We start from the raw sequence: 24,429 nt of genomic DNA on the forward strand, positions 1-24,429 counted from the left end.
GTAGATTTTTATAACCAAGTGGCTGTAGTTTAGTGGTAAGAATTCTACGTTGTGGCCGTAGAGACCTGGGCTCGAATCCCAGCAGCCACAAAGATTTTGCCGGAAATAGTATCGATCTCGGTGTCATCTTCCTTTGACCGTCTTTTTTCCTTTTTAACGTCAACTTCACATGGGAATCCTTAGTAAACCGTGCCACTTGTCACCCGTCTGCTGCTTCCACACCATCCTCTTCGATCCACAGAACCTTCTGGGTCATTCCTCTGAAGACTCTCCCCTCTCCTCTCCTCTCCTCTCAGATTGATATCTTCAGGCAAAGTGATAGATTTCTACGTGGCAAATAAGCTCACCACATGATCTTGTCACAAGTACCCCTTTTGTTATTCTGTAACAGGCACAGAGGAGACATCTCTCCCTGAATCAAGATACTCATCTTCTTCTTTCCGTTGATCCCACCCTTCATCTCGGATCTGACTCCTCTGGACGACGGGGAAGATGGGTACGAAGCTGAGGTCAAATCCCAACAGGTGGCTATAAATTACAGAACGAAAATGATGTCTACGGGTTTCCTCCCGAAACTTTTTTCTACCTGTAAATCAAAGGGCAATGGATTATTTACTGTTTGATCTAGAAATCTGCATTTAGAATGAGATTAGCACAGGAAGAATCCGAATCATTTAGTTGGGAATTGGAAAGAATTGAGCAAATGCAAACATGATTGGCAGAGCTGTTTCTAGAAAGTTTGTGTTAATTCCTAAGGGAGACTTGACCGCCCTTCCTTTCGTGGATTTCTTAAATATCTGTCGTCTCCCTCGCGACCGGCGCCACCACTGGAAGAGGGCGAAGTGAAAGTGTATACACGTGAACCAATCAATACCCATTTGTCATTTGTCGTTTTTGGTCAGTCATGCATGTCTGACAACAATAATTCCTCCCTTCTGAGGAGAAGAGCCGCCTTCGTTTGTTTTTTCCTCCGCATTCAGAGGAAAAACATTTTAGTATTGAGATTGAAGTTGGAACTTGTAGCTTCTATTGGATTTACCGCTTTTCACGTTCACATCTTTAGTAAACCACATCATCACTTGTGTACGACAATTCATCAGGACACGTCATAAACACACAGGTTCAGGACTCCATGTCAGTATACCTTTTTTCTTAATTTTTTATTTACGTTCTTTTGTAATTTAATTTTTTAAAAAAATATTAATTTTTTTATTTTAAAAATCTTGCACATTTCATTACCTTCTATTTAAAATGATAAAAAATATAATTTTTTTATTAATTATTTAAAAATGTTTTTTAATGTAATTAATACTTTTACAATATCGATTTAAGATATTATTTAATTTAATAAAATACTTTGTAGGAAAATAATTTAACTTTTAAAAATCTTATTTATGGGGTACATATTTTATTACCTTCTTTTTTATGATAACAAAATATAAAAATTGTACAAAATATTAATTAATTAAAAATCATATTCTTACCTATCTAATATCTTTCTTTATCGATTTAAGATATTTTTTATTCCTAAAAAATTTTAAAAAATATATTTTAGTTTTTAAAATGTTATTTATTGGTACATGTTTCTTTACCTTCTTTTTATTAGAATAAAATATCAAATTTTATATTAATTATTTACAAAATATTTTTTTATATAATTAACACCTTTCATTATAGACTTAAGATTTTTTTAATAAAAATATATTATAAAATTTAATTTTAGTTTTCAAAAATCTTGTTTGTCGATACACCTTCTATTTATAATAATAAAATACAAAATAAATAATTTTAATTTATTAATATAATAATTATATATTTTATTATTACAAATAAAAGGTAATAAAATGTGTACCGATAAATAAGATTTTTGAAAATATCTTAATTTGATAATAAGAGGAGTTAAATAGTTTTGAATATTATTTTTAATTAATTAATATACAAACAATATATTTTTATTATAAAAAAGAAGGTAATAAAATATGTAACAACAAAAAGGATATTTAAAAAACTAATTTTAAATTTTTTTGTATTAAATTAAATAATATATTAATTCGATAATGTATGTTATTAATTACATTATAAAAATAATTTATAAATAAATTTATACTTTAGTTATATTAAATTGAACCAGAAAATAATTTTTTAAAATAGTTTTTAAATTACAAAAGAACTCAAATCATAAATAAAAGGAAAATAGAAAAAAAGGTATACTTTGATGTAACGTGTCATGATGACATGTCAGGTGGCGGGGTTACACACTTGACCGATAAGACTTAGTTATTTTTTATATTAAGTTGGAAAGTTAGTTAATTTTTGTTAATATGTGCAACACAATAAGTAATTTAGTAAATTTGGCTATTTACTAAGAATACCTGGCCCATAAATCCCCGGACAAGTCGGTTTCTACTCTTCCTTGCCGAGCTTCTTCGTCATCTATTTTTGTCCCTTATTCGGTCGAAAAGCCTTTCTCTGTAACCGATTATCAGAAGAACTTCTCGGATATGGAGCGAAGCAAACACTTGGTGCTGTTTCCCTTCATGGCCCAAGGCCACCTCATCCCATATCTCGCACTCGCCAGGCTGCTTGAGCGTCGTTCTGGGGTTTCCCGCGTCTCCCTCGTCAGCACACCGCTCAATATCGCCAAACTTGCCGCGTCTCTCCCTGCGGACTCATCTGTCAACCTTGTCGAGCTTCCCTTCTGCAGTACCGACCACGGTCTTCCTCCCAGAACCGAAAACACGGACTGCTTAACTTCACAGTTTCAACTCCCTTTCTACCTCGCAACTCAAAGCAGTACTCTCAAGTCGTCCTTTGAAGAACTCGTCTCCGGTATCTGTAAACGGTACGACGATCTTGCCGTCTGCATCATCTCAGACTTCCTTTTAGGATGGACGGTCGAGGTCGCAGAGAAGCTAAGCATCTTTCATGTAGTGTTTATCCCCGGGGGAGCTTACCCTTTCGGTATGTTCTTCTCCTTGTGGCTGAATCTCCCCCACTGCAATGCCGACAAGGGGGAGGAGGATCAGTTCACCCTCCCGGACTTTCCAGAAGCACTTACATATCGCTACTCGAGACTTCCCAAATATCTTACACTATGTGATGAGACGAACCCTTGGACCAGATTCAGCCAGTCACAGCTCAATATGTGTTTGCGATCAGATGGTATTTTGTTCAACACAGTGAAGGAGTTGGAGGGAATAGGGCTGGTATACTTCTCAAGGAAGACGAACCGTCCAGTCTGGACAATCGGGCCTATTGTTACCTCCAAGCTTGACAGTCAGGCAAGCTGTTCTCAGCCTTGCGTCCAATGGTTGAATCTTCATCAACCATCTTCAGTCCTTTACGTATGCTTTGGTTCCCAGTTCAGCATCTCAGCCCAGCAAATGAGGGGGCTGGCCAAGGGATTAGAGGCTAGCGGCAAGCCCTTTATCTGGGTCGTTAGGCCACCTCTCGAGTGCGATTATAGTCCTGCTACCGAGGACTTCAACCTGGACGACTACCTACCGGAGGGATTCGAGCTTCGAATAAGAGAAAGACAACAGGGGATACTGGTGAGGAAGTGGGCTCCCCAAGTGGACATTCTTGCTCATGAATCGACGGGTGCGTTTCTGAGCCACTGCGGATGGAATTCAGTGATGGAGAGCTTGACACACGGCGTTCCCATCATAGGGTGGCCCTTGTCCGCCGAGCAGTATTACACTTCGAAGATGTTGGTGGAGGACTTCCAGGTGTCCGTGGAGATTGCTAATGGAGAAAGCATGGAGATCGACAGTGATCATGTGGGTGCAGTAATTGACATGGTTCTCGAGGGGACGAACATGGGCGGACAGATGAGAAGAAAAGCATTAATTATCAGAGACGCGATGGCAGCAGCCATCAAAGAGGGAGAAGAGTTTGAAGGTTCTTCCGTAAGATCGTTGAATGATTTTCTACGTGCTTCGTTTTCCACTGGGAAGACCGACCGTGCCACTCTCTCTCCTTTGATCTGAGACGGATGAAGACGAACGCTTGCGGTGGCAGTAAAACAAATTAGGAAGCTGGGGCGTTTTTTCTATAATAAGACAAGACAAGAGTTAGCAGAGCATTTACGCAGACAAGGTACTTACATCATGCAATGACAAATTCTAACCGTCTTTCTTGAATGTGACTTCGTTTCATCCAAAAGAAGGTTTAATAATTCAGTTTAAAAATTTTACTATCGATACACCCGCTCAACCCACATAATTTATCATAAACCCAATTCCACGAACCTGCTGGGTTATTTTATCAGTTTTTGTATTCAAATTTGTTAAATGTTAGAAAAGAACAATTGACAAAACTATAAATAACAGTCATACACCAAACAATATTAATGCGTCTTAGGGAGCACTTCACTAGAGGCTGATTTGAAAAGTTATTTGAAGTGAAACATGCGAAATGATTATCTCGTTCATTCGACGGCTATTTGTCCGATCTTGATCAATGGTTATAAACTGTAAATGGAAGCCCAACAATCACCGTCGTTCTCTTCTCTGCTTCTGTTAGGCTCTTTCGCTCTCTAATAACTCTTACACGATAGTGTATTACTGAAGGGGAATCAGTGACCGAGATTGGGGACCAAATATTTTTATTTATAAGCTAAGCTTTCATCAAGCTTATCGGCTTCCTATAACTGCCGATGGGAGGGAGTTATAACTCATGATAGACGTGGATCATAACTTCTGAAACAGAAGTTACTCCATGATAGAAGTTGGACTGCTGCTTCTAAAACGGAAAGGATATAGTTAACATTCTCCCACTTGGTCCAAATTTCTAGTGGAATCTGAATCCCATTGATAATCTGAATTTAAGTAATAAATACATGAATCATGGTGATAGGTCCTCTAATGACGAGTATTACCTTCCATGTATTACTACGTATTTATTTCTTATACTTTATGAATAAACCCTATGTTTATTCTTGGTCCAACATAGATGAATTTTCTCAAAATTAAGGTACACATAAATATGAGGAAAAATATCACTATAATTTAGAATTTCACTAAAATAACATTGTTCGTACAATAAAAAATTACAAATTGGAACCAAGTCCTATATTCACGACATGATCCTTGAATTTAAACAGTGGCATGCCCTTAGTCAAATGATCAATTATCATTAATTCAGTGCTTACGTGCTCGATGACCACTTTCTTTTCTTTAACATGTTCTCTTATGGCCAAATACTTTATGTCGATGTGTTTACTTCGACTTCCACTATTGTTGTTCTTGACCATAAAAACAACAGCTGAATTGTCGCAATACATTCTCAATGGCCCAGAAATGAAACTCTTAAGCCATACACCATGTGAAGTAGCTTCAAAACAGGAAACTAAATTGGCTTCCATAATGGACGTGGCAGTCCCGAAGATTTCACATATGATCAAAAATCAAAAGTCTGTTTGGCACTCCATGATTTAGTTCCATTGACCAATAAGAAAATGTATCCTCATGTTGATTTGCATGAATCAATACAACCATCAAAGTTAGAATCTGAGTAACCAATTACTTCTAGATTGTCCGTCCGTCTATACATCAATATGTAGGCTTTGGTTCCTTGAAGGTACCTCATTACTTTCTTTGCAACTCTCCAGTGGTCTAACCCTGGATTACTCTGATATTGTCCCAACATTCCTACAACAATGGCAACATCATGTCTTGTGCAAACTTGAACATACATCAGGCTTCCAACAGCAGAAGCATATGGAATGTCCTTCATTTGTTCACTTTCAAGGTCATTCTTCGGGCATTAGTTCAAATTGAACCTATCACCCTTCACAATGTCAGCTACATTTGGTGAACAATCTTTTATCTGAAATCTCTCTAAAACTTTTATAATACATGTTTCCTGAGACAGACCTAAGATACCTCAAAATTTGTCTCCATAAACCTTAATGCGAATGACATAAGATATCTCACTCATATCCTTCATATCGAAATTTTTAGAGAGAAATTGTTTCACCTCATGAAGAAAACCCTTATCATTGGTTGCTATCAAAATGTCATCCACATATAAAATAAGAAAATAAAATTTAATTCCACTAACCTTCTGGTATATAAATTGATCCATAATGTTTTCTACAAAATTGAATGAATAAAATTACATTATATAATTTCAAATACCATTGGCGGCAGCTTGTTTTAATCCGTATATGGATATTTTTTTGCTTGCTAACCAATTGGTCATCATCACTAGAGGAGAATCCTTCAAGTTGTTTCATGTAAACTTCCTCGTCATTTTCGCATCCATTTGTTGCAACTCTAAGTAAAAATGGGCTACTAATGCCAAAATAATGCGCAAGGAATCTTTCTTAGATACAAGAAAAAAAGTCTCCGTGTAATCGATTTCTTCTTTCTGAGTGAATCCTTTAGCAACGAGTCTTGCCTTGTATATCTCAATGTTTGCCCAATAAGTCTTTCTTTGTCTTATTGACCCATTTACATCCAATGACTTTAAATCTATTAGGTAACTCAACAAGATCCCAGACTCCGTTACTCTTCATAGAATTCATCTTTTCCTTCATGACATTGTACCATAATTCTGATTCTTTACAATTCATGGTTTGTGAAAAGAACTTGGGATAATTTTTGGCTCTAATGTTGTAGTCAGATTCACAACATAATCATCAAGAATTATTGATCTCTTTAGTCTAGTAAATCTTCATAATATTGTACCATCATATTCCTGAGAAGTATGTAGTTCAACGAGTTGCTCAAAAGTGCTTGACAACTCTTGAATTACCTGATCTACTTGAATGTCATTAGCATCTTGTGGAACTTCAATGATTGGTTATTCAACACCAGTTTGTACTTGAAGGGTGCTATAAACAATAACCAATTTATCACTTGAGGTAGAAGGTTGAGATTCTGAATGATCCTTCTCAAAAACTATGTTCCGATTTAGATTTCTCCTACTGATTAAGTCATTTTCAAGAAACTTTGCATTTCTTGATTCCACAATCCTAGTGTTGTGAGATGGACAATACAATTTGTAACCTTTGGACCTTTCATCATATCCAATGAAATACCCACTAGTGGTCCTTGGGTTCAACTTCTTCTCTTGTAGATTATAAATTATCACTTCAGATAGGCATCCTCAAACGCGTATATGTCACAAACTCGGTTTCCAACCTTTCCATAATTCAAATGGCGTTTTAGGAACAACCTTGGTTGGAACTCGATTTAATATATACACTGTCATCTTAAGTGCTTCAGCCCACAAGGATCTAGGAAGATTTGAGCTACTAAGCATACTCCGCATCATGCCTAATAATGTTCGATTTCTTCTATCTGTTACACCATTTTGGTCCTGTGAACCATGCATGGTGTATTGGGCAACAATCCATACTCTTAAAGATACTTTGCAAATGGTCCAGGTGCTTGTCAATTCTCTTTGTATCTACCATAATATTCTCTACCTCTATCTGATCTCACGATATTAATTTGCTTACCGCATTGTGTCTCTACTTCAGCCTTAAATATCTTAAAGGCATCTAATGTTTCAATCTTGTTTTAAAGCATGTAGAGATACATGTATCATAAGTAATCATTTTTATAAGAGACGAAGTATTTCTGACAATGTGAGTCCATGTTTGGACTACATATATCAGTATGTATGATATCTAATATTTCCAAACTCCTATTAGCACATTTCTTTAACTTGTTAGTCTGCTTTCCCTTAATGCAGTCTATACAAGTCTCAAAATCAGTAAAATTTAGAGTATTAAGTATCCCTTCATTTACTAATCTTTTAATTCTCTCCATGAAGATATGACCTAATCTCTGGTGCCACAATGTAGAGGAATCCTCATTAATAATACCTCTTTTATTACCAGTTTGAACATGCATTGAATCATAAGTGGCATTATTTTGTAAATTGATGCTATAAAGACCATTAAATAAAGTATCATTCCCAACACAATCAGATTTATAAAATAAACTGAAAGATGAATCTGAAAAATTAAAGAAATATTCATAAGGTACAAGCCTTGAAATCGAAATCGCAACGCACGCTAGATGAGGGTTGGTGTGGCCATGCGGGTTGTTGCTTGTTCCTATCCTTTCGTTTATTCGGTCAGGGTAGAACTCCGTAAAGTTTTTAAAAAAACTTTGAACATAAAAGGTTTTGTCTAATTTTAAAACAAAGCCACTACTTAAATTTAAATAGCAAGCGCCTATAACTTCCACATGTGAGCTCATATTGTCTACTGAGAAGTTGTTATGCTCACTTCCCACTTGTTTCCTTAGGTTTTGCAAACCCTGCAAGGAATTCGAGATGTGGATTGTTGATCCAGAATCAATCCACCATGTGTTAATATTGACATTAACCATATTATATTTAAAACAAACATATGAGATTGGATTACCTTTGTCCGCAAACCATTTATGAAACTTGGCGCATTCCTTTTTTATATGTCCCTTCTTTTTACAGAAGAAACACTTGGAATCTTTCTTAATACTAGCTTGGGGGCGTATTTTATCCTTCCTTTTCTGTTTGGCTTGGTATTTGCCTTTTCCATGCGTTGCCAGCATGTCACTTTCTCCTTGTTTCATCACCAATCTCCCTTCCTCTTGAACACACATGGTCAAAAGTTCATTAATTGACCATTTATTCTTATGTGTATTGTATGAGATTTTGAAGGGTCCATATCAGTGCGAAAGGGTATTCAGGATGTAGTGCACCAGGAAAGATTTCGACATTTCATCATCGAGTTTCTTCAATTGAGCCGCAATATCCCTCATTTGCATTATGTGCTCGCGCACACCTCTTATACTGGTGAGTCATAGGGATGAGAGCTTCATGATTAGGATGCTTGTTAGTGCCTTGTCTAAAGGGACAAATTGTTCATCAATGGCTTTCAGCAAGTCTTTGACCTTTTCATATTAGTCAACTGAACCACGAATACCAGTAGAAATTCTAGTCTTAATAAACATCATGCTAAGGCGATCCCATCGTTCATAAAACGTGATTTCAGCTGCAGTGCTGGTATTAGTAATTGCTCGTGGTTCGTCTTTCCTAATAACATAGTCTATATCCATCCACCCTAAATGAAGAAGAATTCTCTCCCTCTAGCCTTATAGTTATCTCCCTTAATCAGGGATATCGCAATGAATATCAGAGAAATTTGTAGGTTGTAGAACTGCATAAAATTACAAATTACGTGTTTATGTTATAATTGAGGCCTAAATAAAATCATGTTTTGCCAATGTAAATCATGCTTAAAAACTGAATCTATTGACATAAAAAATGCATGTGGGCTAATTTTTTTTAATTCAAGCAAATTGAATTATTTTTTATGATTAAACTTTATGATAAAATTATCAAATTATTTATGAATTCATAATTTTTATGAGTAAATTATGAATAATTTGATATGTTATCCTAATTAATAAACTCAAATATAATAAAAATTCATGTGGGATAAAATTTATTATATTAAGTATAATTAATTACAATTAATATCTACTTTTTCTTTAAGATAAAACTATCAAATTATTTATGAACTCATAATTCCTGTGGGAAATTATGAATAACTTGATATTTTATCATAACTAATAAAGTCAAATATAATTAAAATTCATGTGGGATAAAATTTATTATATCAAGTCAAATTAGTTACAATTAATGTCTAATATTCTTTATGTGATCCTAATCATAATATATAAGTTTTTACTAAATTAAAGATGTTGTGGCTACACTCTAATTAATAAAAATTATATGGATCACTAGACATTAAATAGCATAAATGCAAAATTGACATGAGAATAGCATGGATTGCATAATCTTAACTAATACTAACATGTTATCATTATGCACAAAATATTCTCATAATATACGCTTAATTAAAACTATAATATTATGCATAACTTTAATTTCATGCATTTAAGCATATGCCAAAAATACATAAAAAAATAATTATAGGAAATACAATTATAAAATACAATATGTTTAACACATGACTGCCCGTGGCCTAATGGTCACTAGCGGCGAGCCAACGCAACCCGTCCGAGTCAACCCAAACCTTCGGTTTGATTTTATTTTATTTTATTTTATTTGTACACCAAGTCGGCCTGATCTGAGACTCGATTGTCAAGTTGGAACAGCGAGTCGCAAACGACTCAGCTCGAAACAACTAGGACTATATTTACAAACGAACCTTATGTTTTTTAATTATACGTTCTACGCATTGGAGGTCGTCTTCAACCTCAAGCCGCGGGCAGAAACTTAGGTTCGCTGGCGTTCCTTAAAGTCGTTGATGCCAACGAACCTTTCGGAATGGTCGCGGGCACCAGCTCCGACACATTTCTGATGCAATAGATGCCGGGCAAGGTGAGCGCACAGAGACTGTCGACATCGACTTTCTTTACGATGTCGACGCCGACAAACCTTTCGGAATGGTCATCGACATCAGCGTCGCGTCTTTCTTCAACACTTTTCACTGATGCAAGAGCCCCAATTGTCGCATGCGGTGAGCGCACAAAAAACACTCAAAGGGAATCAACACGCAGGATCAGAGGTACTGCTCTGATACCAATTGTAAGTTTAAACATGAATTTCTAACTTCATGAAATTTGTAGTATAAACTGTAAACGAAAGCCCAAAAATCATACCTCATTCCATACGATCAAATTCAGTAGAAATCACCGCCGTTATGTTCTCTGCTTCTGCTTGGCACTTCTACTATCTGATCACTCTCATACGATGGTGTATTACTGAAGGGGAATCGGTGACCGAGATTGGGGACCAAACATTTTTATTTATAAGCCAAGTTTTCATCAAGCTTATCAGCTTCCTGTAACTGCTGATGGGAGTTATAACTCCTGATAGACGTAGATCATTACTTCAAAAACGGAAGTTACTCCATGATAGAAGTTAGACCAGCAATGACAAATTCTAACCGTCTTTCTTGAATGGCTTCGTTTCATCCAAAATAAGGTTTAATAATTCAGTTTGGAAATTTTACTATCGATACACTCTCTGCACCGACATAATTTATCATAAACCCAATTCAAGGACATGCAGGGTTGTTTTATCAGTTTTTGTATTCAGATTTGTTAAATGTTAGGAAAGAACCATTTGCAAAACTATAAATAACATTGATAAACCAAAAAATATTAATGCCTCTTAGGGAGGAGCACTTCACAGGCTGATTTGAAAAGCCATTTGAAGTGAAACATGCCAAATGATTATCTCAATCATCTGATCAATCTATTATCTCACCATCAATGGCCTGGGATAACTATTTCGCGGGTTTCACACCAAATAGTTTTTTCTATGGGATCAACTAATTGACCCGAGTTTATTAAAAAAATTCACCTGCTATAATATATCTAATGTTTGTAATCCCTCCCCATGGTATCACAGACCTTATTCACTTAGAAGTATACAGTCCTAAAATGAGCCCATGTAAGGATTTCCAGGCACGAGATGCGAAAACTACTACCTGGAACATCGGGTTTTCCTGAAGCGCTGTTGTCTGCCTCTCCTGGACACCCTCTTCTCATCTCTGCGGTCTCGTGGAGGAGAAGAGGGATTGGCGGGTGGAGGCAGAGGGTCTCCTTCACGGTGTATTTCAGGTAAGGAAGCTTGTCGAGGTCGTTCTCGTGCACCCTCCTCTCCAATCCCACCACCTCTGCGGCTCCGCTTGCACCTTCCGAAGTTCCTGCGGACTCTTCATTAGCTCCGCCATAGCCCACTCGATCGCCGACGCCACAGTGTCTGTTCCTGTCGAAAACCCCCACATACTGATCACTCTGTCCTAGCTTCATTCTGTTAATTCGAAGCAGAAGCGATCGACATAATAATAGAAATAGAAAGAGTAGTTAAATTAAAATATGATAGTACATACGATAATCGGGCCTTGATGTGCGAGGCCTGAAGGTTGTCAGAATAGCCGTCGGCGGCCTGTCTATCGTCCAGGAAAGCTAGTAAATCGTCCACCTTATCTGAATTTCTTCTTCAATGTTACGTATGGCCACGTGTTCGTTGATGATTTTATCGAAGAATCGATCGAGAAGGTCGATTCATCTCAGCTTGGGGTGGACACGGATCGGGTCGGGTTGGAGTTGGGTTAGAAAAAAACCCGTCCTGATCTGAAACCCGACGGATTTTCATGGTATCCACACCGTCCCAAATGGAGGCACACGATTTGGCACGCTTTCCGATGACAACATCCATGAGAAAGGTCTTCTCCTTTACAATTTTATGAAAATTGTGTTCATAATAAATAATTTAAATTTAATTAGTTAAAGGATATTAAATAAGTATATTTTATTCCGAATTTTAGAATAATAAAGTAATTAAAATTATAGAAGTAAGGAGACGTTCTCATCCAATTGCAAACTATGAGCTCTATTTGGAACCCCATAGAAAAAGAAAAAAAAACTTTAACCATTCACCAGTGAACACGTGGAAAGGCAATACGAAAGTGCGCCTGGATAAAGTGAGGTAAGATCTGACGCATTTCCATTAAGATCCGTGAGAACTCTTCTTATCTATGACCATCTCTGACTACAAATGCTGAAATGCCCAGTGCAAATAGCAGTCGCTTCTTCCTTCTGGTACATCGCTGCCTCGCCTCTGCTCTCTGCTTCCTCTTATATTCGCATATCAGATGGCCCTCCGCAGCGAAGAACACCTGATTCTCTTTCCATTCCTGGCGCAAGGTCATATCATTCCCTTCATGGCCTTGGCTAGGGTGCTGGAGCAGAGAACGGGCTACACGATCACATTTGTGAACACCTCCCTCAATATCCGGGCTGCTCGAACTGCTTTCCCTTCGACAACCAAAATCCGATTTGCCGAGCTTCCCTTCGACAGCTCCGACCATGGGCTCCCTCCCAACTCGGAAAACACCGATGCCTTGTCCTTTCCTCTCATAGGCAGACTCTTGGAAGTCACGCTCACCCTCCGCCCCGCCTTCGAACAGCTCATCTCCGACATCATTGCGCAAGATGGCCGGCGCCCTCTCTGCATAATCTCCGACTTTTTCTTCGGATGGACAGTCGACGTTGCCAAGAGCTTTGGCATCTTCCATTCTATGTTCATAAGCAGCGGTGCTTACGGCACCGCCGTCTATTTCTCGCTCTGGCTTCACCTCCCCCACAGCAAGACCAACGCGGAGGAGTTTCCTCTCCCGGACTTTCCAGAACCGGTTTCAATCCACCGCTCCCAACTGTCAAACCATCTGAGTGCCGCCGATGGTACCGACCGGTGGTCCCTCTTTCTTCAGCCACAGCTTTCCAGTTGTTTACGCTCTGATGCGATTTTGTTCAACACGGTGGCGGAGCTGGATGGTTTCGGATTGAAATACTTTAGGGAAAAGATGGGCGACGGGAAGGTATGGCCGATTGGGCCTATCTCGTCTATACTCAAAACCGAAGTACATCGCAGGAAGGAGCCTGCAATGAGAGTGGATGTTTGCATTGAATGGTTGAATCAACATCCCCCGGCTTCGGTGCTTTACATTTCTTTTGGATCCATGAATACCCTATCTGCTTCCCAGATGATGGAGCTGGCGATTGGACTGGAAGAGAGCGGAAAGCCCTTTATCTGGGTGATTCGCCCTCCTCTGGGACAGGACATAAATGGGGAATCCAGTTCCGAGTGGCTGCCGGAGGGATACGAGGAACGGATGAAGGAAAGGAAACGGGGGATTTTGATACACAGATGGGCTCCTCAGTTGGAAATACTGTCACATAAATCGACGGGCGCGTTTCTGAGTCACTGCGGATGGAACTCCACGGTAGAGAGCTTGACGAGAGGGGTGCCCATGATAGGCTGGCCCTTATCTGGGGAGCAATTTTACAATTCCCAGATGCTCGAAGAAGTTATGGGCGTCAGCGTAGAGATTGCGAGAAGTAACCGCTCGGAGATACATCACGGCCATGTCGTTGCCATGATTGAGATGGTGATGGGCGATACAGAGAAAAGAAAAGACATGACAAATAAATCCCAGAGAGTGAAGGAGATGTTCGATGCGGCGGTTAGGGAAGAGGAGGGTTTCCAAGGTTCTTCACTCAGAGCGCTGGACGGTTTCATTAACGCTGCTGCCATCTCCACGACAACGATGGCCGATTAACCAACCGGTTGGACTTTCAGTTTCTGAATGTAAGAACTCCAATCATCGAGTTCAAATCTCCATCTTCAACAGAATTTCGCGACCATTATTTATCTTTCGTTGTTTCTGAATCAATCTTGGTCCCGATAACGACAAAACCACAAAAGATGAGATAACCATTCCCAAAATTATCTCATAGACGAAGTTAAGGAACTTCACTTCTTCCTTGAAAACGGTATCTCGTGAATAATCCATTGCTAAAGATGAATGACAAATGACTTTGTAAGATAGCTCCACTAACCAAACGATGCGACATGCAACATTAATGGAAAGTTCACGTAAAGATGACTGTTGCACCATTTTAAATTAGATGAGATGAATGTCATATTCAAATGCCAATAAGAAATTTTGCCACGTCTCCCTCTCCGTTACCCAACTAAAGAGAGCGACGCTAAGGGAGATAAAAAGTTAGGGTGATTTAACCACTTAAGTTAGAAAAAGATAAAATAATATTTTTTATGGTATTATTTTTATTGATACATGTAGTTATAATTATAAAATAATAAAAAGATTTACATGACTATATAGTTATAAGTGTACGTGACTGTAGAGTAAGAAGTTGAGATAATTTTAACTTCTCTTATCTTGATCATCTTGATCTCTATAATGCCCCTATAAGATGAAGCTCCGAGAGGATATTCTAATCTTAATCTTCAATAGGAATATGAACCTCCGAGTTCGGGGATCAGCAGATGATACATGACTTTTTCTATAAAAACATGAGCTATTGGAAAAAGAGAGGAAAAATCACTAGAGAAACTGCAAGAGCTCACCTTCAAATTTGAAGTTCGCCTAAAGCCCTATTGGATTTATGTAGTGAATATAATCAAATAATCTCTGTGCTGTACATAGCATTTGGGTCGGTGGCCACCATCTCTGCTTCACAAATGATGGATCTTTCTTTTGGATTGTTAAGCCTCCGGTCAGTTACCAAGCCAACCAGGAGGGGTTGTCTGAGGGGTTTGAGTCCCTGTGGTTGGAATTCGATATTAGAGAACTTGGGTGCCGGTGTCCCAATCATCTAATGGCAGTAAGCGTGCAGATTGCAGGGGGTAACAGCTCAAAGATTGATGCTGCTCACGTCTCGGCGGTGCTCGGGACGGTCAGGGGGGAAACACAGAAAGGAGAGAATATTAGAACAAATGCTCGTAAAATTAGAGAGATGATGCATGCAGCAGCGAAGGAGACTGCAGGTTCTGAAGGTTCTTCCATCAAGGCACCGGATGATTTCGTAGTCACAGCATTGTCGAGGAAGAAGATGCTAAACGAAGAAACAAGATGGTCGAGCAGCGAAAAAGCTGATTCCACTCAATTAAGCATTTTGTGTGAATTTTATTTTAAAAATAAGCAAGGCAAGATATTCGATATTAGATTTCTTCTGCCTTGGACTTCATCAATGGAAACGCTCTGTTTATGAAATCGTCCAAAGCTTTAATCGAACAACCCTCTTCTCTCGTTGCCGCCTCCAACATCGCTCTAACTTTACTGGCATTTCTTCGAATTTCTTCACCTTTCTCGGTCTCCCCCATAGCCGTCTCAATCACAGAGGATACGTGAGCTCGATCGATTTTTGAGCTATCGCCTGTTGCGATCTCTATGCTCACTCTTATCTCTTCTACCAACATCTTTGAATTAAAGTGCTGCTCTGCAGCCAACGGCCATGAGATGATTGGAACCCCATGTGCCAAGCTCTCCAATATGGAGTTCCAGCCACAGTGACTCAGGAACGCTCCTGTAGACTTGTGCGCTAGAATAGCTAGCTGTGGCCCCCAAATTTTCACCAAAAGACCCTGTTTTCTCTTTTCAATCCGATCTTCAAATCCCTCTGGCAACCACTCTGCTCTGAATTGCTCTGCTTCTTCGAATCCGACCGGCGGCTTAACGACCCAAATGAAGGGTTTACCGCTCAATTCCAGTCCAAGGGCGAACTCCATCATCTGCATGGCGGAGATGGTTTCGGCCGACCCAAAAGCGATATACAGTACGGACGAAGGGGAACGGAGATCCAGCCATTTGACACATTCGTGATCCTGAAGTCCAGGTTCTCTTCTGCACCATCGCTGGTCGTTTTCGGAAATAATGGGACCTATAGCCCAAACATGGCGGCCGGACTTCTTCCTGAAGTACTCCAGTCCGATGTCCTCCAACCCTTCGACTGTGTTGAAAAGGAACCCATCAGCGCCAAGGCACCTGGACGACTGCCTCTGGAGGAACTTGCACAAGAAATCGGTACCATCGCTGAATCTAAGGTAGTCCGGGAGCTCGGAACGCCGGATACAAAGCGGCCGAGGAAAGTCAGCAAGGGAGAACTCGTCCGACTCGACCTCGCCGCGAGGGGGTTGAAGCCAGAGAGACACCGCCACTGCTGTGCCGTATGCCCCGCTTGTCATGACTATGGAAATAAGCACGCCGAGCTTCTTCGCAACCTCGACAGCCCATCCGACCAAAAAGTCCGCGATTATGTGGACGGAATCTCGACCAGCCGTCTCGCAGAGGTCAGATATGAAATTTTCGAAGGCAGATTGGAGGGTCTCGGAGGCTTCAAGAAGAGCGAGGCCGAGGTCAGTGCAGCTGAAAGGAAGCTCTGCTAGACCAATTTCAGAGTCTGAAGGGGCGATCGCTTTGAGCTTTTGTAAAATGAGAGGGGTGGTAACGAGGGTGATATTGCACTGAGTCCGTTTCTTGATGTGACCTGCCAAGGCCATGAACGGTATGAGATGGCCTTCCGCCATGAAAGGGAATAATACCAGGTGTTTGTCTTTGAGCATTTCCATGGAACGGGGACGAAAGAATTGGAGCGTGCACGCACGAGAGCAACTCCTAAGGAGGAAGATAACGAAACGGAAGGTCAGACCATCGGTTTAGATTAAATTATCGTTTCTTTTATTGAAACTTCTTCGATGATTATCATCTCGTTTTCAGAGACCTTATACTAACAAGAAAAGATAATGAAAGCCCGGCGAGGACTCCTCTTTGAGAAACCGAGAACAGGGGAAGACAATTTTCATTTTTTTTCTTCCATCTGAAACAAAACGAAGACGATTTTTAGTCTTTCTTCGTCTGACCTTCATTTAGGTTAACGAGCGTCTGTCGGAGAATCTCTCGCGCTTGTCAAGTTGAATACGCAACGCGTCAGTATTTATTTATGAGTATTAGGTAGTCCTGCTCTTTCCTGCTCTTTATTAAAGAGCACGACTACCTAATACGCATAAATAAATAGTGGCTTCGAACTGAGCCGGTTCGCGAGCCGGCTCGGTTTGACTCATTCGTCATTTATCGAGCTCGACTGAAGCTAGGTTCGGTTCGTTGGCTAGCAAGCCGGCTCGAAATGAGTCAGATCAGTATGAATCAGTAAGGGGATCGTGAACGAGAGTGAGGGGGGGAAAATTTTTCCTCCCCCCTCGTCACCACCGACCCCTCCCATCGGTTGTTGTCGCCGCCTCTACCACCGTCGTAACTATCCGTCAGCGTCTATACCGCCATCGCAGTTGCTCGCCAGTCGCCTCTGTGGCCGTCTGTTCGATTTATTCATCTCCTCATTGTCGCCTCTGTTTCCGTCGCCGCCGACTCCGTCGTGGGCGTCATCCCCGATAATATGTCCTCCCCGGCGCCGTAACCCCCTTCCCTTCGCATCATCGGCGAAAAACCAAAACAGGGGAGAAATAATCTCCCCCTTCCTCGCGAGAAGATGATCTCGCACGTGCGAGATCATAAAATAAAAAAAATAAAAAAAAACTTTTTTCTTGGGAAAAAATTTAAAAAAAATTTTATAGAAATAATTTTCTATAAACTATTAGGGTCTCATTTATTTTAAATATTTTTTTAATTATATTTTTTTATTAAAAATCATATAATTTTCTAAGTAAGATTTTTCATACCAAGATGGGGTAGAAAACTATATAGAAAATTTTTGAATAACATTTAACAGTTGATGCTGTAATACTTTTAGCATGAAACAATTTTTATTGCAATTTTGTGTTTGATATTTTATTTAATTAAAAATTTATCGATAAGTATAATAATATATTAGATTGATTATTAATTTTTATTTATTTCCCTAAAAGAGACAATAAAAGGTTCATTTAACTTTCCTAAGAAAATTTTAAAATATTTCCTGTAATTTTCTAATAAGTCACTAATTGTAATAAAATTTTATTTAAAACTCGACTCAGACATAAACAGGTTCGTATTCGGTTCGGCTCGGCTCGGCTCGGCTCGGCTCGATGCCAAGTGCCCCTGGATATGATCCCATCGCGAGTCAAATATGGGTGATTCACGTGGGAGAGATTGAATTTGATTATATTACCTATTTTTAACTAATATTAACAAAAATAATTAACTTTCAAACTTAAAATAAAAAATACCGAACCAAATAGTTCCACGTCGGCACTCCACATCATTAACCAAATGAATTAATGCCCCGTCACCAAACATGTCATCACAACTACATGTCAGCAGATATATAAACGACATCTCATTATGACATGTCAACGAAATGTGTAACTTTTTTTCTTCTTATTTTTTGTTCATTATTGATTTAAATAATTTTGTAATAAAAAAATATTTTAAAAATATTAATTAATTATTTAAAAATCTTTCGTTTTTCATTACCCTCTATTTAATATAATAAAAATAAAATTTATTTATTAATTATTTAAAAATCTAATGTAATTAATATTTAATACTACCAATTTAAGATATTATTTAATTTACAAAAATATTTTTTAGAAATTTTATTTATGGGTTCAAGTTTCATTACCTTCTATTTATTTACTTTATTTATTTATTTTAAAAATATTTTTTAATATAATTAACACCTTTTATTATCGATTTAAGAAAAAAATTAATTTCAAAAAATATATTAAAAATTATTTTATTTTTATAAAATCTTATTTGTGGCACACATTTTATTATCTTCTGTTTACAATAATAAAATACAAAATTATAATTTTTTAATTAATTAAAATTTTATTTTTATATTTTATTATCATAAATAGAAGGTAATAAAACATGTACCAATAAATAAGATTTTTGAAAATTAAAATAAAATTTTTAAATATTTTTTAAATCTAAAAATATCTTAAATAGATTATAATATGAAAAAATAATATAACAAGATATAGATTTTATATTTTATTAAAACAAATAGAAGTTAATAAAACACGTATTGACAAAAAAGATATTTAAAAATTAAAATTATTTTTAATTTTTTTTAAAATTTTAAATATATTAAATCAATAATAAATATATGCTAAATAGACCATAATATTTTTTTAATTAATTAATATAAAAAATAAGGTAATAAAATATGTACCGAGAAATAAGATTTTAAAAAAACTGCCATTAATACACCTCTCAACTTTCAAAAGCTTAAAGCGGCTAATCCGCCAGACTCTACAATTCGCCTTGCCGAGATTTCCTTCAACAACTCCGATCACGGCCTCCCGCCAAACAGCGAGAGCACGGATGTGGTGCCTGGCCATCTCATATTTCCCCCCCTCCCCCCCCGCATAATCTTTGACGAGTTCATGTCATGCTTTGTCGAAAGTGCATGAAGGTTTAAAATATTTCATTGCTTAGTTTGCACTGCTAGCTGCCAATCCATTACTAATTCCCAATCCTTACCCTCGAATGTCGACACTGAACTAACTATGCTTTCTTCACAAAATTAATAAATGAAAACATAGACACCATTAACCTCAATTTCTAAAATTATTCCACAATTTTCAGGATTTTTACTGTAAGGAATGGAGGATTTATATGAAGAACAAAAAAAAATCTCTTTCCGCGTCCTAGAGACAGAAGCAGGAAAACAAATACATACAGAAAAAGAAAACAAAGGTGTTAACAACAAAGAAAATGGAACTGGAAATAAGTTCCCTTCTCAAAGAAGGCCTGATACTGGTGAAGTACTGAACACTGGTTTATTATCTTTAATGTTGTCGGAAGTGGGAACGCCATTGCTGCTGCTGCTTTTCCTTCTGGGCTTTGCCTCGCCCAACATGGTTAGAACATCTCTCATGGAGGGCCTGTCTTTGGGCGACTTGGCCGTGCAGAGGAGAGCGATTCGAAGAACCAACAGCATCTCTTCCTGTACGTGTTTGCATTGGGCTCCACTCAGAGATGGATCCAGCGCTTCCATCCCCTTGTTGATTCGTATCTTGGTTCGAACCCACTCGACTATGTCCACGCTTTCTCCAAATTCTGGTTCGAGGGGTTTCTTCCCCGTCAGAAGCTCCATTAACACCACTCCGAAGCTGTATATGTCGCTCTTTTGGTCTACTTTGAGTGTGTAACCATATTCTGTTGATGTCAAGTAAAGAGTTTGGAAGACGGGGACACCAAAAAGATTGAATTTAATAAAAATGGAGAGGACCCATAAAGCCTAAATTGAAACAAAGCCAAGTCATGCTTTAATCCTAAAAATGTTGGATGAATTTGATCTTATCGAATTGCAAAAAGGGAGGAAATTACTTAATTACCTGGTGCTATGTAGCCGTAGGATCCTGCAACCATGGAAACCGTCTCGTTCTTCCGGATCATCATCCTCGCCAGTCCAAAATCTGCAATCCTAGCCTCCAAATTGCCGTCGAGTAGAATGTTATTAGATTTGACATCTCTGTGGATGACCGGCGGCGAGCAATCATGGTGTAGGTACGCCAAACCCTGAGCGACTCCCACGGCGATGTTGTACCTCGACACCCAGTCCACTAGCATCCTTCCTTCCTGCTTCCCGTGCAAGGCCTCCCCGAGGCTTCCGTTGGGCATGCACTCGTAGATGATCATGTTATCCGTCTCGTTGTGGAGGTAACCCAGGAGCCGCACTATGTTTCGGTGCCGCAGCCGCCCCAGTAGATTCACCTCTCCAACAAAATCGCTTCCTTCCATTGTTTCTGATTCTGTCCCTACCGGCCTCCACAGCTTCTTCACTGCCACCACTGCGTGAGGCCTCTGGATTTCCGCCCTATAAACTATCCCCGTCGCACCCATACCGATCACGTTCGTTTCCTTTATAGCAGCCAATATGTCCACGCTGGTGAAGCCGAGTCTCTGAAATCCGGTTAATCTCCACGGCCATTCCCCTCTTTCTGATTCGAATCTATCTTCGCAGAATCCTCCGTTGGTTCGCCACCTCTGATACACTCGTCTCCCGCCAAAAAGAGCAATCCCGAGTGCCAGCACTGCCGAGATGCCGATGATCCACCCGGCAATGATGTGCTTGACGTGGACATTTCTCAGGCTTGAGGATCCGGCAACTAAGCTCGACGAACAAGGAGGAAGCATGCCCCCGCATAGCCCAGGGTTGCCGACGAGGTCATCCGGGTTGATGGTTCGTAACATCCCATTTGCAGGCACAGGACCAGTCAAATTGTTATAGGACACGTTAAGCAGTTCGAGAGCCGGCGAGGATCCAATATTGGGTGGCAAGACTCCCGTCAGCATATTTCGCGATAGGTCCAGGATAGCCAACGACGGCATCATAGCTATGGCGGTTGGAATTTCTCCTGTAAATTGGTTGTTTCGAAGGTTCAGATTTACCAGCTTCTCGCTGGAGGCAAGACTGGCAGGAATTTTCCCGGAGAAATTGTTTTTTGAAAGATCTAGGACTGCGAGAGATGGGCAATCTTGGAACTGATCTGGTATATTGCCAGACAGTTTGTTACCAGACGCAGCAAATGTTTGCAGATTGGGTATGGCAAGAATATTGTAGGGGAGAGAAGATTGCAGATGGTTAAAGGAGAGATCAATGAAGGTGAGGGATGCGGAGAGGGCGAGATCGTCTGGGATCATGCCGGAGAGATTGTTAGATGCTAATTCCAACCTCTGGAGCTTGGGTAGTTCTCCGAACCCTATGGGAATGGGGCCTGAGATCTTGTTACCTTGCATACGGACTCTGACCAGTGAAGCACAAGCCGCTAGACTTGCCGGGATAAAGCCGGAGAAGCCATTGTTGAATAGAATGAGCTTGGTGAGGTTGCCCCCGTTGCACAAACCTTTCGGAGTGTCTCCTGAGAAAGAATTGGACGACACATCCAACCATACCAAAGGTGAATTCCGACCAAGATCAGGCGGCAATGGTCCAGTGAGCGAATTGTTCCATAATTCGAGCACCCCTAACCTAGTCAAGTTGCCTATTTCAGCCGGAACTTGACCGGAGAGACGATTGCACATTAGATTCAGCAGCTGGAGTTTTTTCAGCTGAACCAATTCAGTAGGAATATGACCAGTCAACGAATTATCGGAGAGATCCAGTTGCTCTAACGATGTCAAGTTGCCCAATGTGGAGGGTATCTCGCCATCGAGATTATTCTTGTACAAAAAAACTGTTGTAAGTGACTGTAGTTTCCCTAACTCGGCCGGAATGTTGCCGTCAAGATTTCCGACGGCAATGTCTAGATACTGGAGATTGGACAGATTTCCGAATTCCGCCGGAATGCTCCCTTGGAACTCATTGTATCCAATGATGATCTTTTCTAAAGATGAAAGGTGGCCCAACTCGCCGGGAATTCGCCCGGTGAGGTTATTACCGGACAAACCCAGAAACTTGAGTCTCTGCAAGTTCTTATAAGCTAGCGGAATCGTACCTTCAAAGAAGCTTCCCCGGAAGTCCAAGCTCTCAAGCGATGTGGCGTTGCCTATATCCTCTGGTAGCAAACCAGAAAAATTATTGCCGGAAGCGTTTACATTGATCAGTCCCGTCGCCCGATCAAGGCCGGCCGGAAAAAGGCCCATGAAGGAGTTCTGGCTGACGTCGAGACTCTTCAAAGTGGTGAGACCGGCAAGAGACTTTGGCAGAGAAGACGCGAAAGAGTTGCAGGAGATGTTCAAGACAGTGAGGCTACGTAGCTGTTGAATGTCTTCAGTCACCCGCCCGCTCAGATTCTTATGTGAAAGATCTAGCCTCTCGACCGCTCCGGTTGAGTCACAAGTCACTCCAGTCCACTTACAGTGAGCATCCAGAGCAGCATTACTACGGGGGTTCTTCTTCCAATCTTCAAGTCTATTGAGAGGATCGATAAGACTTGATTTTATCGATAGTAGTAACGAAAGTTCATCGCGGGCGGCGGAGTGAAGTGGCGCGCCTTTCGTAACAACTACGGAGATGATGGAAGAGAAGAAGAGAAGCAGCAAATGGGTCTGCATTCTTCTTGTTCCCATTCTTCCCTTCTCTTACTTTCTCCTAGATTTCTGCCATTTGTTCTTCTTCTATCTGCAATATTACTGGAGGACGAAGAGGAAGAATTATATGAGGGTGACGAGAAGATGGGTTTTACGTTAAAAAAATGGAATTATTTTTTCTGCAAGCTCATGAGGTCTGGGGTTCTGCAACAGCTGTTAATGACAGGAAGTGTTGGACAGACATTGCAAATCGTTGGCTAATGGAGAAACAAACCCTGACATTAGATTTTTTTATGGATAGAATGTGTTGCCTTCTTCACATTGTGTGAATCTTTTTTCTAGAAATTTCATCTCAGTGAGAATAAACCAATAAACAATCACGACGAAACAGTTCAAGTAGAAAAAAGAAATTCCTTTTGAAGAAATGTAGCAGTTTACAGGCCTTCACTTGCTCACGTTGCCGTCTCAACCGCAATGAAAGGTGGCAGAAGATGTAAGTGTCTCAAATTCTCTCTCATTTTCAACCGATTCTTTTCGTTTTGAAGTGATTATCCGCTGCGCTCATTCCCTTCTTCATGCTCTCATTTTCCATGAGTATCCAAACAAAAAAAAAAAACCCTCTTTTCTCTTTCTCTTTCTCTTTCTTTTCTTTTTCTTTTCTTTCCACTTCCTGTGTTCAAAACACAACCCAGCAAACACCGGAAAAGAACTTTCTCTCCTCTTTAATGGTTTCCAAACATGCCCATAGCTTTGATGAAAAACCAAAAAAAAGCTAAAGCAAAATTTTTCTTATCCTCGAAACCTTGCACAAACATTAAAAAAAAATTTGGTTACAGAAAGTAACTTTATGTTTATATTTCTTTTCATGTTGTTCATAATGGCACCAAAAGATTCATGTGTTTCCAACAAGCGGGCAAAGGAAACCCTGATTGTCAATTTTAGGGTTTAGGGAACCTGCCTTGTTACAGCCACCTGAAGAAGACGGACGGCGGTCCTTCAGACTCCGATCATAACATAGTCAAGTCGTAAAAACCTAAACTCACATTTGATTCCCCTGAAGGTCAAATCATCACTGTAAATCCCTCACATTCATGCAGGAATCAAGATAAGAGGTTGACCCTCCAAAGACTTATGATATCGTCATGATGGAGCTGTGGTGAATGGCACACATT

The 24,429-nt window shown here is 39.6% G+C and overlaps 4 protein-coding genes and 1 non-coding gene across 5 annotated transcripts; 3 read left to right on the forward strand and 2 right to left on the reverse strand.

Annotated features, from left to right (window-relative positions):
* Positions 1-18: 18 nt before the first annotated feature.
* On the forward strand, positions 19-90 carry TRNAH-GUG (transfer RNA histidin (anticodon GUG)). Its single transcript has one exon. It is a non-coding gene; the product is annotated as a tRNA-His (tRNA).
* Positions 91-2,501: 2,411 nt separating this feature from the next.
* On the forward strand, positions 2,502-4,107 carry LOC137963472 (UDP-glycosyltransferase 92A1-like). The gene has a single exon (XM_068810588.1). It carries the CDS (start codon positions 2,502-2,504, stop codon positions 3,987-3,989), a length of 1,488 nt encoding a protein of 495 aa, XP_068666689.1. The 3' UTR covers positions 3,990-4,107.
* An 8,409-nt stretch (positions 4,108-12,516) lies between these two features.
* Positions 12,517-14,199, forward strand: LOC137962901 (UDP-glycosyltransferase 92A1-like). The gene has a single exon (XM_068810026.1). The coding sequence runs from the start codon at positions 12,632-12,634 to the stop codon at positions 14,096-14,098; it is 1,467 nt and encodes a 488-aa protein (XP_068666127.1). The 5' UTR covers positions 12,517-12,631; the 3' UTR covers positions 14,099-14,199.
* Positions 14,200-15,473: 1,274 nt separating this feature from the next.
* On the reverse strand, positions 15,474-16,905 carry LOC137962902 (UDP-glycosyltransferase 92A1-like). The gene has a single exon (XM_068810028.1). The coding sequence runs from the start codon at positions 16,903-16,905 to the stop codon at positions 15,505-15,507; it is 1,401 nt and encodes a 466-aa protein (XP_068666129.1). The 3' UTR covers positions 15,474-15,504.
* A 3,116-nt stretch (positions 16,906-20,021) lies between these two features.
* On the reverse strand, positions 20,022-23,281 carry LOC137962899 (MDIS1-interacting receptor like kinase 1-like). The gene is made up of 2 exons (XM_068810024.1): positions 20,620-23,281; positions 20,022-20,440 (listed from the first exon to the last, which is right to left on the reverse strand). Exons 1-2 carry the CDS (start codon positions 23,279-23,281, stop codon positions 20,022-20,024), a joined length of 3,081 nt encoding a protein of 1,026 aa, XP_068666125.1.
* Between the last annotated feature and the right edge of the window lie 1,148 nt (positions 23,282-24,429).

Source organism: Aristolochia californica, unplaced genomic scaffold (assembly GCF_029961685.1).
Source record: "Aristolochia californica isolate CCGP_79_NKW_82.1479 unplaced genomic scaffold, dmAriCali1.0.hap1 SCAF_4, whole genome shotgun sequence".
Classification (NCBI taxonomy): domain Eukaryota; kingdom Viridiplantae; phylum Streptophyta; class Magnoliopsida; order Piperales; family Aristolochiaceae; genus Aristolochia; species Aristolochia californica.